Below are 14,448 nucleotides of genomic sequence, written 5' to 3'. Positions count from 1 at the left end.
TCTACACATATAGTTATATTTTTTTTTAGTCGGGGAATTGAAGCTCATGACATTATTACTGTTGAAGCTTTGATACTCAGACAATCTATATTGTGGCCTATTGACTTTAAACTGCCTAAGATTGAAGACTTGAAGTAAACTCTAACAACCAAGCTCTCATTAGTATCCTGAAAAACAATCAAGATGGAGCTCCCTGGAAGGTTTTCCCAATTATAGCAAATATCTTACATCTCTCGGCCTCATTCGAATCTATATCCTTCAGGCATGTTTTTCTTGTGGCTAACATGGTGGCAGATGTTTATTTAAAGAAAGTGCTCTCTCCCAAGATGCCTTCCTCACTATCATTTCCCCACTCCCACGTCTTTGCTAGTTTTTTTTATTTGATTTACTAGGTTTTTAAAAAAAAAAATTATATTTTTTTTAGGTATACCACATAGAAATATGACAAAATAAGTTATCTAAAAACAAAATCTTCTTCATCTTGATAAAGAATCCATGTTCATTTCATAGTTTTGTTAAATGGATTTTAACTCGTTAAGAAATCTAAGAGAGAAGTACTTGATGATGGATATGTTTTCTCAATATGTGATGGTAAATGATGTAATTACCTTTATTTTTCAGATCACATTAATACATGTTCATTAAAACTAAACAAAAAATTATAAGAATGAATTTTCGCCCAAAATCCGTAATATCTTGAGACTGTTTGTTTGATTTAATAAAATGAGATGGACAAAAATTAAGGAGTTTGTCGATTAATGTAAGACCAAACTTTTTATATCCCATGCCTAAAAAAGGTCCTACGATTTTTTGTGAGATTTTCTGATGAATAAAATGAGGTGGACAAAAAATAAGGAGTCCATCTGCTAATGTAAGACCGAACTTTTTATATCCCATGCCTAAAAAATGTCCCATAATTTTTTTGTAAGATTCTATGAAAAAACTTAAAACTAAACTTGTGGGGTTCAGGTATTCTATTTTTATTTCATTATTCATTTGTTTTTGGTCCCTGCATTTTTTTTCTCCTAAAGACAAACTTGTCGTAGTCTATTATGTATTTTGCATTTTTTTTTATATTATATATAGCATCAAACTATATTTTATGATAGATACCAAACTCACATAAAAATGAAAAATTTGCAACAAATGATAATGAAAATCATTACCAAGAAAACTTATACCAAGAAAAAAATAGTACCAAAAGACTCAGAGAGTGTAATATGTGCTTATACATAAATTAATTTAAGGGTAATTTTCATTTAAACCAATTCAAGTTATTTATAACCCCAAGAAACCACATATTGCATTTGTGTCCCCTATAGTATCCCATAAAACTAATTAAAGATGTATAGTAATTTTGAGATAGAAATACCTTTATATCACTTCGACAATTCTAATAAAAAAAATGAGATATGCATGTAGTTATTTTCCTATTATACATTCAAGGACTTTTTAAATTTCAATTTTATGAAATTAATAACCCTAGGTTAGAACTTGATTAAAGCTCCAAACCAATTTAATCAATTAATATGAAAATGAAGTTGAAACCTGTGAAATAAGTGAGACCTTGTTGATTGTGAAGCAAATGAACTTGTAACTGAGGACAAAGACTTTGACAGATTTCTTTTTGAAGGAGTACCATCCGACGTGGAAATGTTAATTGGGAGTTTATATGTTCAAAATCGAGTTTGACGCAGCCTTGGTTGTGGTTGATGCAGTAGCAAAATCCTATAAAACCTACTAAGATGGGCCATCTATTTAGCAACAGCATCTCGGGACTAGTCACATAATGCCAAAGGACAAAGCAGGTAAAGAAATGAAGAGGGAACCTCTTACCACTTTCTAGAGTTTCAAGTATAAAGCGAACTCTCTCTCTCTCTCTCTCTCCGATCTCGAGGTTTGTTGGCCCTATCTTGAAGTATTGGGAGGCAGATGCTAATGTGGTAATCTTGATGAAGAGCTTCAAGGTAGTCAAGATTGAGAAAAGGTAACGAAGTAGGCAATATAGGTGTGCTTCTTATCAAATGATGGGTGAGCTTTGATCAAGACCTCCTCCCTAGTACTCTTCTTCCTAAAGAGAGGGGTGACCATTAGGGTCTCCCCTAGGTTGTTATGAGGTTTATTTTCAGTGGAGAACTAGAAGAGTTTGGGAGGGTGTCCTAGGGGCTCTATTGGCCTTAGGCTTCAACACGGTTCTACATATTAAAAAGCAATTACAAATAAATAACATGTATAATCCGCGTGTTGATGCTAACTCCTGCCGTCTGACTTCTCCATACTTCCTCCCCTTACCTTAACCTATGTTTTGTTTTTTTTTTTTTCTTATCATGGTCTTTTCTTTTTCTCTTTTTTTGTCTCTTCTTCTGCTTTTCTCATTGTTCGTGTCCCCCCCCCTTGTTCCTTCCTTCCTGTCTTTCCTTTTTCCTCCTCCTTCCTCCTCTCCTTTTACTTTGCTATTCGTTTTCTTTTCTATTTTGGTTAACATCTTGTTGGCACCTAGGGGGTTGGTTGCCTTCTTCCTTTTTTTTTTTTTGCTCGTAATTTGTTTTTTGATTTATTGCAATCAATCCCAGCGTTTTTATAGTGGTTCACTTTGTTCTCGTCTACTCCTCTATTGCCTCTGGTATTACACTAATGATTTCTTTCTACCGGTGAGATCCGCTTTACACCTTGTTCAATGGTGCTCTTTACTTTTGTTCTGTCGGCACTTTTCATCTTTGTTTTGTGCCCATCATTTATCTTGTAATCATCTCTTTTGCCTCTTCTTTTTTCTTTTTCACTTACTCTTGTGTGTGTGGTCTTTTGTTCTTTCCCTTTCCCTGGTCTTCACTCAAAGCTTTACTCTGTTTGCTTGACCTTTTATGTTCTTCGTTGGTGAAGTTGTCGATCCTTTGTTCACCATTTGGCTTTGGAGTTGTGCGTGCTCCTGGCTTGCATTCCGTGTTGGGCTCTTGCTTCTTCTTGGCCTCCTCCCCTTTTTCTATGTTTCGTTCGCCTCCGTCTTGTCTGTTTGGCGTCTTGTTGGGTTTTTGTTTTCCACTCTGCCTCTCTGTTTCTTGTATTTTTTTGTTTTATACTTGAGTAGCTTGATTGGTTTTCTCTTCGTTTTAGTGTTTTATATTTTTTGTGTTAGTGAGTCTTAGTGTTTTTCTTTTGTCTTTTATGTCATTTATGCATAACTTCCTTGTTATGGTGGATTGATCATCATTTTTCTTGGCATTGTGTCTATATTTCATCATGAACGTCTTATCGTTGCTGTATTTGCTCCACTTCGTGCTGTTTTCCCATATTTGACACCGTGGCATCATCTAGTGATTCTGAGAATGACTACTTTAGTATTTCTCTTGTCACTCATGAAGATCTCGCCATCGATGCATCGTTCTTCCTACTCCCTTTTCCCTTCGGTTTGCTTTGGGGATGCGGATATTACTCGAGAACAAACCCCACTTGTGCGATGTTGTACATTGTGCCTCTCATATTCTAACGAACTCCGTTATGGCTGCTTTATTTATTTGTATTTGAATTTTATCGGCTTTTCTTAATTTGTTGGGATGATGTCATGCCAGTGTTTGAGCTATTTTTCGGTTTTTGTAGCTCTCGGTGATTATCTGTATTCAACTGCATGTTTTTGAGTAATTTCATTTATCAATTAACCATCATTGAGTGAATCTTTTGGTTTTAGTTATTTTGACTTAATTGGAGCTAGATCATGTTGTGCGTGTTGCTTGTCCTTATGTGGGTTTGCTTTTGTGTGAATCTCTCCTATCTTGGTTCAATTCTCCATAGTTCATTCTATCGCGTGCTCTCCATTTAGGATCTTTAGTTTATTCACCTGTCATTCGTTTATTTAGTTCATTAATTACAAAGTAATTTTGTCAATTTTGTTTAATTTAGTATTCCTTTTACATTGAGAGTTAAAGATAAAATTATCCGTTGGATTGATACTCTACTTATTATTTACTCTTGTTCCACATGCCTTGCATAACATTTTTAAACACGCCTCACTCTCCTTCGTCATGGTCGGTCTAGTGCCGATTGCCTTTTATGTATTACATATGAATGCATGTGTATGTGTCCTAAGTCCCAAATTCATCTAAGTCTTGAGCTTGACTTGATTTTCCCATATTCTTGTGCTTTGATTTTGATGCTCGTCTTGACCTTGATTCACTGTCCAAGATTATTCGAGCTTGAGCATCCGGTGAGTTTGGTCCAATGAGTCAGATTTGGTCCACTTGTTTTAGTAATGAGCTGGATAATTACAACTTAATATAGACATTATTAATCTGTGCTTTTTTATAATCAAAACTAATGGAAACTGATGTGACAATGTTGACATGACATTTTCCAATACATCTAATTCATTATTATACTAGAGGAAGTCTTAAAATTTTATCAAAAGGTTTGGAAGGATAAACCCTCAATTTCTCTAATTAAAGTTATGCATTCCCAGCCAAATCTACAAAATCCCGAAAGAATACCACACGGCGATCGAAACAGTCAAAACCATACAAACACTCCATGCACTGACACACGTCACCGTGGATCCCAATCTCCTTACTTGTCACTTGTTAGTGCACTGTGAGGCTTTGGTGGAATTGGGTACTTGGGGAAGATGGTGTCATCATAACCTTTATAACAGTCTAAAATAATATTTCCACATGGGATGAATCCAATGAACTCGATGAAGACAACAATATTATATACTAAGCATTTAACTAATCTATGTAATAAGAGATGCAATGTAAGTATGAATATGCTCATATGAGTTTAACCATGTTAGTCTTTATTTAAGGTAAACACGCGTTAAGACATCTCACCAACCTCAAAGGAGATCCGAGACATGTTGGACCATCCAACAACCACTAAGAACTAGGTTTCACTATGAATACCCTCACTAACCACTGGGTTTGGTATTGCATGTTTACTCTCTTAACCATGTCTGAGTGTTCTTGCTCATTTAATTACAAGCCCCCAACATTGGGGTACTGTTATTCATAAATCTAACTTGATATGTGGAGGTGGCTAACTGACTTCAAAGGTCACCCACTCTCACTTGACTTCTCGTGCGAACAGGTTTCAAAATTGGCTTGTGGGCTCGACACAATTCACTCAAAGGGGTTAGATTTGAGTGTAATAGATCCAAATCTAAATTGACTCAATTTATTGTAGTTCCAATTTGATTATAGTCGACAACAAAATATAGTTCTAATTCATTTGATACAACTTAGTACTAGCTAGAGCCAAGGAAGGATATGCAATCACTAGTCGTGTAGGACTTTAAACCAGAGGTTTGTAGAATGATTATTATGATTATTAAAAACATATCCTTAAAAATAGAAAATGAAGAGATGAATGGAAGTTATAGAATAAAAAAAAAATTTAAAAAAAAAAAAAAAAAAAAAAAATAAGAGAAGGGGGGAAAAATGGAATTTATATTAAGGGGGGGGGGGCCCCCACCCCCCCCTTTTTTTTCTTTAAATTGTAAAAGCTACAGAAAATATTAACTAATTCAATTATTTGGTTCGACTTTAATTAGAACCAGTGATTCTAGCCTCAGAATTGCTTCTAAATTGAATCCGATTTATGATTCAAATTGAATTTGATTTAATTCGATTCGGTCCGATTAATTTGACTTGGATTTAGGTTAAGTATTCAAAAAAGATAGTAGCAAGATAGTAGCATATGATAAACGTTTCAAAGGAAAAATCTTCTTCTAAAGGGCAAATTATACATAGACCCTTAGATCCACAATCAATTATATTCATTACTTTTGAAAAAAAAAAATCCAATTATAAAAGCCCCTAAGTAGTAAAGTGGGGGAATTTATAATTGATTTAAAATGTGGAGGTCAATATATAATTTGCCTTCTCCAAAACGAGTAAAAGGAAGGAAAATCACAAAGGGTCGGCGACATAGGGCGATATATCGCCCTATCACTAGGGGGCGACACGACTCCCCATAGCGGCACAATATTTACCATCTGTCGACAACATGTTGCCGATATATCGCTAATGTCGCCAACATCCCTTATCTCTCCTTTTTTTGTATTCTAAGTTTTTAACCCCATTTGGCTCTAATCTTCGTACATCTTGCTTCGTTATGGCCGACTATTATATTGTCTGTATCAATCAAGCAGGATTTCATACAAATTTGCAGGTTTTCCAGACTTCCTGTTTCACCCGCATACAGTCGGGTATATGTCGATCAAGAACATTAGTTTAGGTGATGTTTTAGGTTAAAATAACGACCTCAATGTGTTTATTGACTTCAAGTTAGAATACACAACAAAATTCAGACTAGAAATTATCCAAATACCCCTCAAAATTGGGGGTCGATTTTTCATCGACACCCCTCAAAATGTTGCTCGACGTATTGCCAGCCATCGACACGGCGACACGATTTTTCGATTCTTGAGAAAAATCTTTCCTTCAAAAGTAAAAGGGAGAGGAAAAAAAAACAGAAGAGAATCTAATGAATCTAATGAACCGCAGGAAGATCAGATGAAACTTGAAAGAATAGAGAAATTACAATTAAGAGTATTGTTTATTTGTTTAATATAAAAACATAAAAAATTATTATAAGAAGACTATCTGTAGATACCATTTGCAGTAATGGAATTGGTTGATGAGCCACCACCTAATCATATTATTATATTAAAATTCAAAACTAAATAAAAGAAATAAAGAGATTATTAGGTGCATTAATCCCGTGTCTGCCGCCATAGGTGGGGGAGTCAAATCCCAAACGAAGGGCGGCATTGCGGAACTCATAACTGCGGATTTCGCCGGTTACGAACTGTAAAAAAAAAATTTCATACGCATATACACGCAACACACACAAGCACAAACACACTGTTCTGAGTCTCTACTGATCTACTCTCTCTGGATTTATCCCTTTTTGATAATTCTTGCCTTCTCGCTTCACAGCCAAGCCGATCTAGTGCTTCTTCTACACTGTGTAGGTAATTGTCTCATTTTATTTTGTTTCTCAAACTACTCCTTTATCGGTTTCGTCATCGTTCTCTTTCATTTGATGAACTTGTACTGATTAGGTAATGGAGCTTTAAATCTCATCAATGGAATGTTTAGATCTGTCGTTGTAGTTAATGCTTGACCTCACTGTTTCTCAACATTATTCATTTCTTCCGTCTCTTCTGGTTTCAGATTTTTTTTTTGTGAGTGCTAATTTCTTTGTAGATCTTTGTATCGTTATTCATAAATTATTGTTTGTATTTATGAATAAAGGTTTTTGTCAGTTCTGGTTTCTATTCTCCTCTGAGATCTCCGTTTGTCTCACTGCTGCATAACTTTGTTCTGTTGCAGGAGCCCTAGGGGGTTTTGTTGTCACTTCCATTATTTTTTCTGAAAGGATTTAGATTCATTGTTTTATTTGCATTTATTGTGTGGCGTACAATATCGTCAGAAATTGGAATTGCCTTCGAATTTCCCATTTCGCAAAATTTGACGGGTTGCAAGAATCAAGGGCTCTGTAGATGTCCACAAGACCCGTACTGCTTTTTGTGGGGCAGCTGCTTCACTTATCCTTCAAAACGCCTTCTAGCGGAGGATAGTTTGAACTCTTCCCAGGCCTTACCCATGTTTTGTTATTGTTACTTCCCCACATTCTCGCACCCCATAAAAAAGAGGAATGAGGGGGAAAAACAAGCTCATTTTTATTGTTTTTATGGCAGAGAAAGCAATGCTCACATTGGTGCGGTTGTCATATACAAATTGAGACGACTGAAGGTCTAAAGGAAGAAAATCTATAGGCTAATGCAATTTCATTTTCCTTTTCTTCTTTGTTTGAGTAGCTTTCCCTAACATGAACCATTAGAAATGGATTGTGTTTGGGTCAACTCGTCACAGGCTGTGTTGGTGTTGGTTCTGTGTCGTATTAGTTGTTGATTGATAATAATTAGACTTGAACTCACAATCTTGGGTATATAAAGCAGAGGGCAAGGCAGCAGTGTACTAAGTGTTATTGTGTCATAAACTTATTCTCTCAATAAGTACAGTTTTGATGGAATAGATTTGTCGCTTCCAATGAGCAGTGCTTATGCAAGCTAAAAGGCCTGATAAGCTAATGAAACTTTGGGGTTCGGGATGCTAGTCAATTTTGAGGAAGACTTTTGTAGGAAAGAAACAGTTGAGGAAGAGGAAGACTTTTGTAGGAAAGAAACAGTTGAGGAACTGGTTGTGATTAAAATGATTTGTAGTATAAAAATACTAGGAAAAGGGAACTAGGCTTTAAGGATTTCTAGGAGAAATCAGTTTCAGGTTGGACCATTGTTTATATTGATTGTTTGCTGATAAAACTAAGTTGGAAGAAGATTGGGTTAGGGGCAGTTAGAACTGAATCGATGACCTCTGGCTCCTCTCTCATTCTGTGAATTTCCATGGCATATTTCATTTTTTAGGGAATTAATTATTAATTGATATCAGCACTTAATAGAAGAAAGGCCACAGTTTGACTTGTTTATCATGAAGTTGGTGAGTTACTTGAAAGTGATTTGGTTCATAATTAGTTCGTTGGCAAAGCAAAATGCACAATGTGTATATAAAGTGCAATGTTGTGATAGCAGTCATGCAAAAGAGCCATTTTAGACTGTAGGTGAGTCACTATGTCAACTATGGGCAGTAGTGTAGCTTGTTGGCTCTACTGAAAACTCTTTATTCAGAAGCATGAAGAGAAATCTTATCTGGAGGTTTACCATACGATGTGGAATTGATACGATATAGAAGCTAGTTCCATTAGTGCAGCAACTTAATTAGGAAACTTTGCACAAATTTTTTTTATTTACCCAATTGGAGTTGTAAAATATGAGTCTTGTACAAGCTCATCTCAACCTATTTGGATTCAAACTGACATATTTTGATTCAAAATTCTTTATTTTTCTAGCTCAATTGAATTCTGGATTGCGTCTCTTCTGTTTCAGATTGATTTGCTCGACAGGGATGGCGGGAAATACTCTTGGAGATAGTGAGGTGGCCTTTCCAAAGGCTTTTATTGAGAAGTGCAATGACAATCTTGACAAATGCCAGAGGAGAGATCCTGGTTCATTGGCCTCAACTCCAAGTGATGAGGGTGAATTTGTGAATACTACAACAGAAGTAGGTGTGGTAGAAGTGGAGTATATAGAATCTAAAAACCTGAACGATCTGGAGGATGTGGATACCATTCTTAAGGTATTTGTTGCTAATTCTTTCCATCACTCATTGCTAATTTCTTGTGTGTCAAAGGTGTTCTTATTGATGATCTGTTACATTTGGATTAACATTTTGTATATTGCCTCATGCTGTTTAGACACTGTTGCCGGGACTGGACTCCAAAGATTGGGTTTTGGTATGTGAGGCATTGAATAATGTTCGCCGATTGTCAATTTTTCACAAGGAGGCAATGCTTGACATCTTGTGAGTGTTGGTTATAATTTCTTATATCATGATTTGCTTGAGAGGACCATTACGAATGTGTGCATTTTTTGCTCCTTTTCGTTTCCACATGCCGGGGGGGGGGGGGTGTTTGTGAGGTTTCGCAGGGTCAGTAGTTATCATATTGTTTGTGTTGCTAATATGGTGAATCATCAGGATGCCCTTGTTTGTTGTCGATCATTTCATTTTTAGATCTAGTTCCTTGTCCAATAGCCTGGAATCTGAAGGTTCCAACACAATTTCGGTAATCTAGACACAATTTGAATATTTTACCTTATATGTTGGCAATCATTTTATTTATATTTCATGTAAATCCAAAATATTTTGCTAAATTTAGCCTGAATGTTGGCTATGGAGATATGCTCAACATTGAGGATGAGTGAATTATTTATATGTTTATTTTATTTATATTTTGATATTATTTTCTTTTAGTGTTTGAATGCAAATTTTCCTCATGTTATGGACAGGAGCAATGTGATCTCATCAATTGTGAAATCCTTGAAGAATCCAAGAAGTGCTGTGTGTAAAACTGCAATTATGACATCCGAAGACATTTTTAATGCTTACAGTGATTGTATAATTGATTCATTGGAGCCTCTGGTAGGTTATTATTCAAATTTGAATACCCTTTTCTATTTTTTTTGTTTTGTGCTTCTCCAAGGGTGTACCGTTGCAAATACTTGTGTTCTGTTCAGCTTGTTCAGCTTCTTCTCAAGTCTTCCCAAGATAAGAGATTCGTTTGCGATGCTGCTGAGAGGGCTTTGGTAGCAATGACTACATGGGTATCTCCCACTTTATTGTTGCCAAAGTTGCAACCATATCTCAAGCACAAGAACCCTCGAATACGAGCAAAGGCATCAATGTGCTTTTGTCGAAGTGTACCAAAGCTGGTATGATTTACTCTTTCTATTCTATTTTGTTAATGAGGCTTTTGTTTCTTTGTCTTATTTTGACTGAGAGGGTGGTTTAGATTTTGATTAATAGTTTGTTGTCATTTACTTTTATATTCAATTATATCTAGTTCTAGCTGTCATTATTTATGATTATAGAATAAAGAAAATAATAGTTAAACTGAAATTTCTATTGTCTATTCTGTTCCTTTATATCCTTTTGGGGTTGGGTGTGGTTGTGCTTTATAACCATTTCTAGATTGACAAAACCAGATGCATTGTCATAGCAAAAAAATGGGGTTTATAATGATTAACACTATAATTTTCCTTATCTAGTTCATCTGTATCTTCCTTAACATTCAATTATGAAATATGTTGAGTTGCTAGTTATGGGCCTTCTAGCTTGTTTGGCTTATAGTAGTACTTGACACTAAGAAAAAGCTAGATGCTTTATTTGAATTCCACATAATGGAGGGTTGGTTTTCTTTTTTTCTTCTTTCTTTCTCTCTCTCTTTTTTCTTGTTGTTGTCGTATCAGCTTAATCATCGGCTGATTACTCACAGGAGGGCCCATATGCTGTTACTGTCTTATGGTGCTTGGAGAGTCAAATACATTGAGGGGCCTTAAGCTGTTAACTGTCATATACTTATGGTGCTTGGGGAGTCAAATACATTGTAGAGTTTCTCCTCTGGGGTTATGTTTTCAGTGATTTTTCATCTTCTGTTAACTGCAAATGTGATTTATAACACCAGACATCCCCCTCATGCTTGGAGCAATTACATCCCTTGGCCAACAAAGATTTGTTGGAAACCGTGGTTAGATGACAATCATGAATTTTGGGATCCTTCTCTCCTGCCATTAGTGAAGGCATGGCTGGAATCTTCTAACCTTCACCTACTGTTTTTTAGCTCTGAATTCATCTTTTATAGATCTTAGTAGGGCAGTTTCGCTCAAACCAAAGATTCCTGCTCTATCTGTACCCAAAACCTTTTTCTTTTTCTCCATGGAGAAAGTCGTCAAATCAATAGATGAGATCACCCCCACTTTCGAGAGGAAGGCATCACCAAGTGATGACCAAAATAGGCTAACCCAAAAGACAAAGCATACCAAAAAAAATTCTTTCCTTGGATGGTTTTTTGTTTGAAAATAAGCGTTTCATAAAATTATTCTAGGAATAGAAAAAGAACAACTATAGAATATGTTACTGTTTGATAAATTTGTTATGGAAATTATGTTCCTAAATAAAAATCACCATTAACACAAAAGAATGATACTTGATCATGCTCCCCTCATATAATATGGATACAAATTTAAAATTCCATAAAATAAAAACTTGGATTATCCAGAAAAAGAGAGAAATGACAAAAAAAATTCTTAGTTACAAATATATATATATAACTTATCAAACATAAACCTATGAATTTATATTACATATATACACAAAGTCATTATATGCATCCAGAATATGAAAAACCACCCAAGGTTATGACCTTATACAAGGATATCAGTTGCTTGGTTATGGAAAGCCAGTTGGAGTTCAAAATCATCTAACTACTATTGCTCCAACTTATGTGCCTGAAGAAACTTTTCTCTGCCAATAAGCATCATCAAAGCCTTGCTGCTACATTGCCAGCATGGCAGCACCTGAAAATCCGGAGTAGAAATCCAGCACCTTCAAAGCCTGCTAATCCGATTCAATTTGTTCATCAGAAACAGTTCATCCTTCAAAATGCAAACCAAATACCTGATTTGAAGAGAGACTTTGGCGAAAAGCCCAAATACAAATAAAAAAATACCTGACTAGAAGAGTGTCGATGAACTTGAAACATAGACAATCTTGCTTCGAGCTTAGAGAGAAAGAGAGGACACAATTTTGAAGCTCAGAGAGGTGGGGAGAGAAACAAGCCTCCAACTACAAATAGACAATCTTGAGAGATGTTACCTGCAACCAAATCCATAGCAAGCTTACCGTGGAGGAGAGACGAGTTGCAGAGCCTTGAGACTTCCAGCTCTTGATTACTTTTGAGTGAATGCCAGATGTGAGTTTTATTGGGACCAATTTCGTGAGTCTGTTCTGTTCTTTTGTACAAACATGTCTTACATGTTCTGCAAATGGTGTTCTTTAGGCCATTTTTCTCAATGGTTTGTTCTTAAAGAACAGAAGAATGAACCGTTTTAACAAATGCCTTTAACCTGTTCTTCCATTCTCAAGGAGCAGAAGAATGCCAGAAACGTTCTTTAAGAAGATTACCTAACGCACCCTTCCTTTCCATGGTCCAGAATAGATGATAATCCTGAAATGGGATCCTTCTGTTTGACCATTGGTGAAGGCATGATGGGCATTTCTTCTGATCTCAACTTGCTATTTATTGGTGGTGTTCACTACAGTCTGACTATATTGATTAAGAAGCTTACAGATTGCATGGGTTCCACCACGTCTACTCTTACCTAGGCTGGTTTCAGGCATTTTTTCTGGTGACTATGGATATGGAATTCAGATGGCTGTGGCTTAGCTCCTTTGAAAATCTTGCGTTTTTCTTATTTCTTTCTTTGGTTTATTTTGTAAGGAGAGACATGATCTGCAGACGGACTTCCAACATAAATTTAGTCATACTTGGTCTGTGGTTGGCAGTTCTCAACATAGCTTTTGATTAATAAAATTAGCCTTCTTTACAGTTGACATTTGATTTCCTGTGTTAAGAAAGTCACACTATCCTGCTGGGCCAGTTTCTGGCATTAAAAAATCTGGCTCCTTTAGGGTCATATAGGGTGAAGAAATCTTCTGAGTTTTGCCCATGGATTGAAGACTGTTGGTCAATATGAATAGTTGTGCTCTTTTGTGAGAAGTGGAACAGAAGAAGCCCTGCAGAATGGTGGTAGTATCAAGACTACAAGTGTGTGTTCCTAGTGTTAGCTTATTTTTTGTTTACATACATAATGTTGAAAGGTCTAAATGGGGGCATTTAGATACAAGAAGTGGAACAGAAAAAGCCCTTGTAGAATGGTGGTAGTGTCAAGACTACAAGTGTGTGTTCCTAGTGTTAGCTCATTTTTGGTTTACATGCATAATGTTGAAAAGTCTAAATGAAGCACTTCTAGAGATACAAGAAGTCCTATGCTTGTTGTGGACCTTGTGGTAGCTACTAATTATTTTGTTCCTGCACTTTTGCTTGCCTTCATTAAATTTGTTGTCTTTGTACCTGTGTCTCAGGGAACTGAAGGCATTAAAGCTTATGGGATTGATAAATTGATCCAAATAGCTGCAACTCAACTCAGTGATCGACTTCCTGAGTCCAGGGAGGCTGCCCGGACTCTTCTATTGGAACTGCAAATTGTATATGATAAATTCCACATCTCTGCACCAACTGTAGAATCTGAGCATTGTGAAATGGGTTCTTGGGAGCACTTTTGCCAATCGAAGCTCTCTCCTTTAAGTGCACAAGCCGTTTTGCGTGTTACAAATATTGGAAGGGAGGGTCTTGTTATGGGCTCCTAACATTTGATGGTGTATAAGTATGCTCTGAGGTTGAATATTTCACACACATGCTATGAGTTTTTAATATTTGCAGTCTTAATTTCATTCTGATTGGTATACAATTACAAATTCTTTTCTTGTAAATCCTACAAATAGTGAAATGATTGGCCATCTTGGTTGAATGTATTGAACTGGAAGTATATTCCGTTTCCTTGGTATGTAAGTTTCATGTTATATATTATTTTGCTTGTTTCTTGTTTGATTTGTGGTCATTTAATGCACTGGCACCAGTAATGAATCAGGTATTATTACAATTGTTTCTGCTTTTGACTCCAGTTTTGGTGCTGAGGCTGTATCAACATTTATAACTCCTAAGCTGCATAATGAGAGAGAGATTTACAGTTTCTGCTTTTAAAGCATTCTGTGCCCCCCTTCTTGCCCTTTCCCCAGTGAATGCCTCAAAAGAAAAGTCTGCTGAGTGCTTTTCCTACAATTTTGGTTCTAATGTTTTTGTTTAAAGGCATGGGTTTCCACAAGTTTGGTGAGAAAATCACTGATGATTTAAGGCATGGGATTCCACAAGTTTGAACCACTGAGAATGTGCATCTGTCAAGGCTTGGTGAGAAACTCTCAAGACACCCAGGAGCAGTTGATC

The 14,448-nt window shown here is 36.1% G+C and overlaps 1 protein-coding gene across 3 annotated transcripts; it reads left to right on the top strand.

Moving 5' to 3' along the window:
• The first annotated feature begins 6,720 nt into the window (after positions 1-6,720).
• On the top strand, positions 6,721-13,880 carry LOC149006964 (uncharacterized). Of its 3 annotated transcripts, none has more exons than XM_089165664.1 (6): positions 6,721-6,957; positions 8,936-9,185; positions 9,304-9,410; positions 9,896-10,028; positions 10,124-10,318; positions 13,530-13,880. In XM_089165664.1, exons 2-6 carry the CDS (start codon positions 8,955-8,957, stop codon positions 13,812-13,814), a joined length of 951 nt encoding a protein of 316 aa, XP_089021790.1. In that variant the 5' UTR covers positions 6,721-6,957; positions 8,936-8,954; the 3' UTR covers positions 13,815-13,880. The 3 variants fall into 3 exon arrangements, with proteins under 3 accessions (XP_089021790.1, XP_089021791.1, XP_089021789.1); XM_089165665.1 differs by having other exon boundaries at positions 6,721-6,961; positions 10,133-10,318; XM_089165663.1 differs by having other exon boundaries at positions 6,721-6,961.
• Positions 13,881-14,448: the final 568 nt, after the last annotated feature.

The sequence above is a fragment of the Hakea prostrata genome, chromosome 8 (assembly GCF_041222555.1).
Source record: "Hakea prostrata isolate BN-2017 chromosome 8, UWA_Hpros_2, whole genome shotgun sequence".
NCBI lineage: Eukaryota > Viridiplantae > Streptophyta > Magnoliopsida > Proteales > Proteaceae > Hakea > Hakea prostrata.
This window is presented reverse-complemented; position numbering and strand designations above follow the sequence as displayed.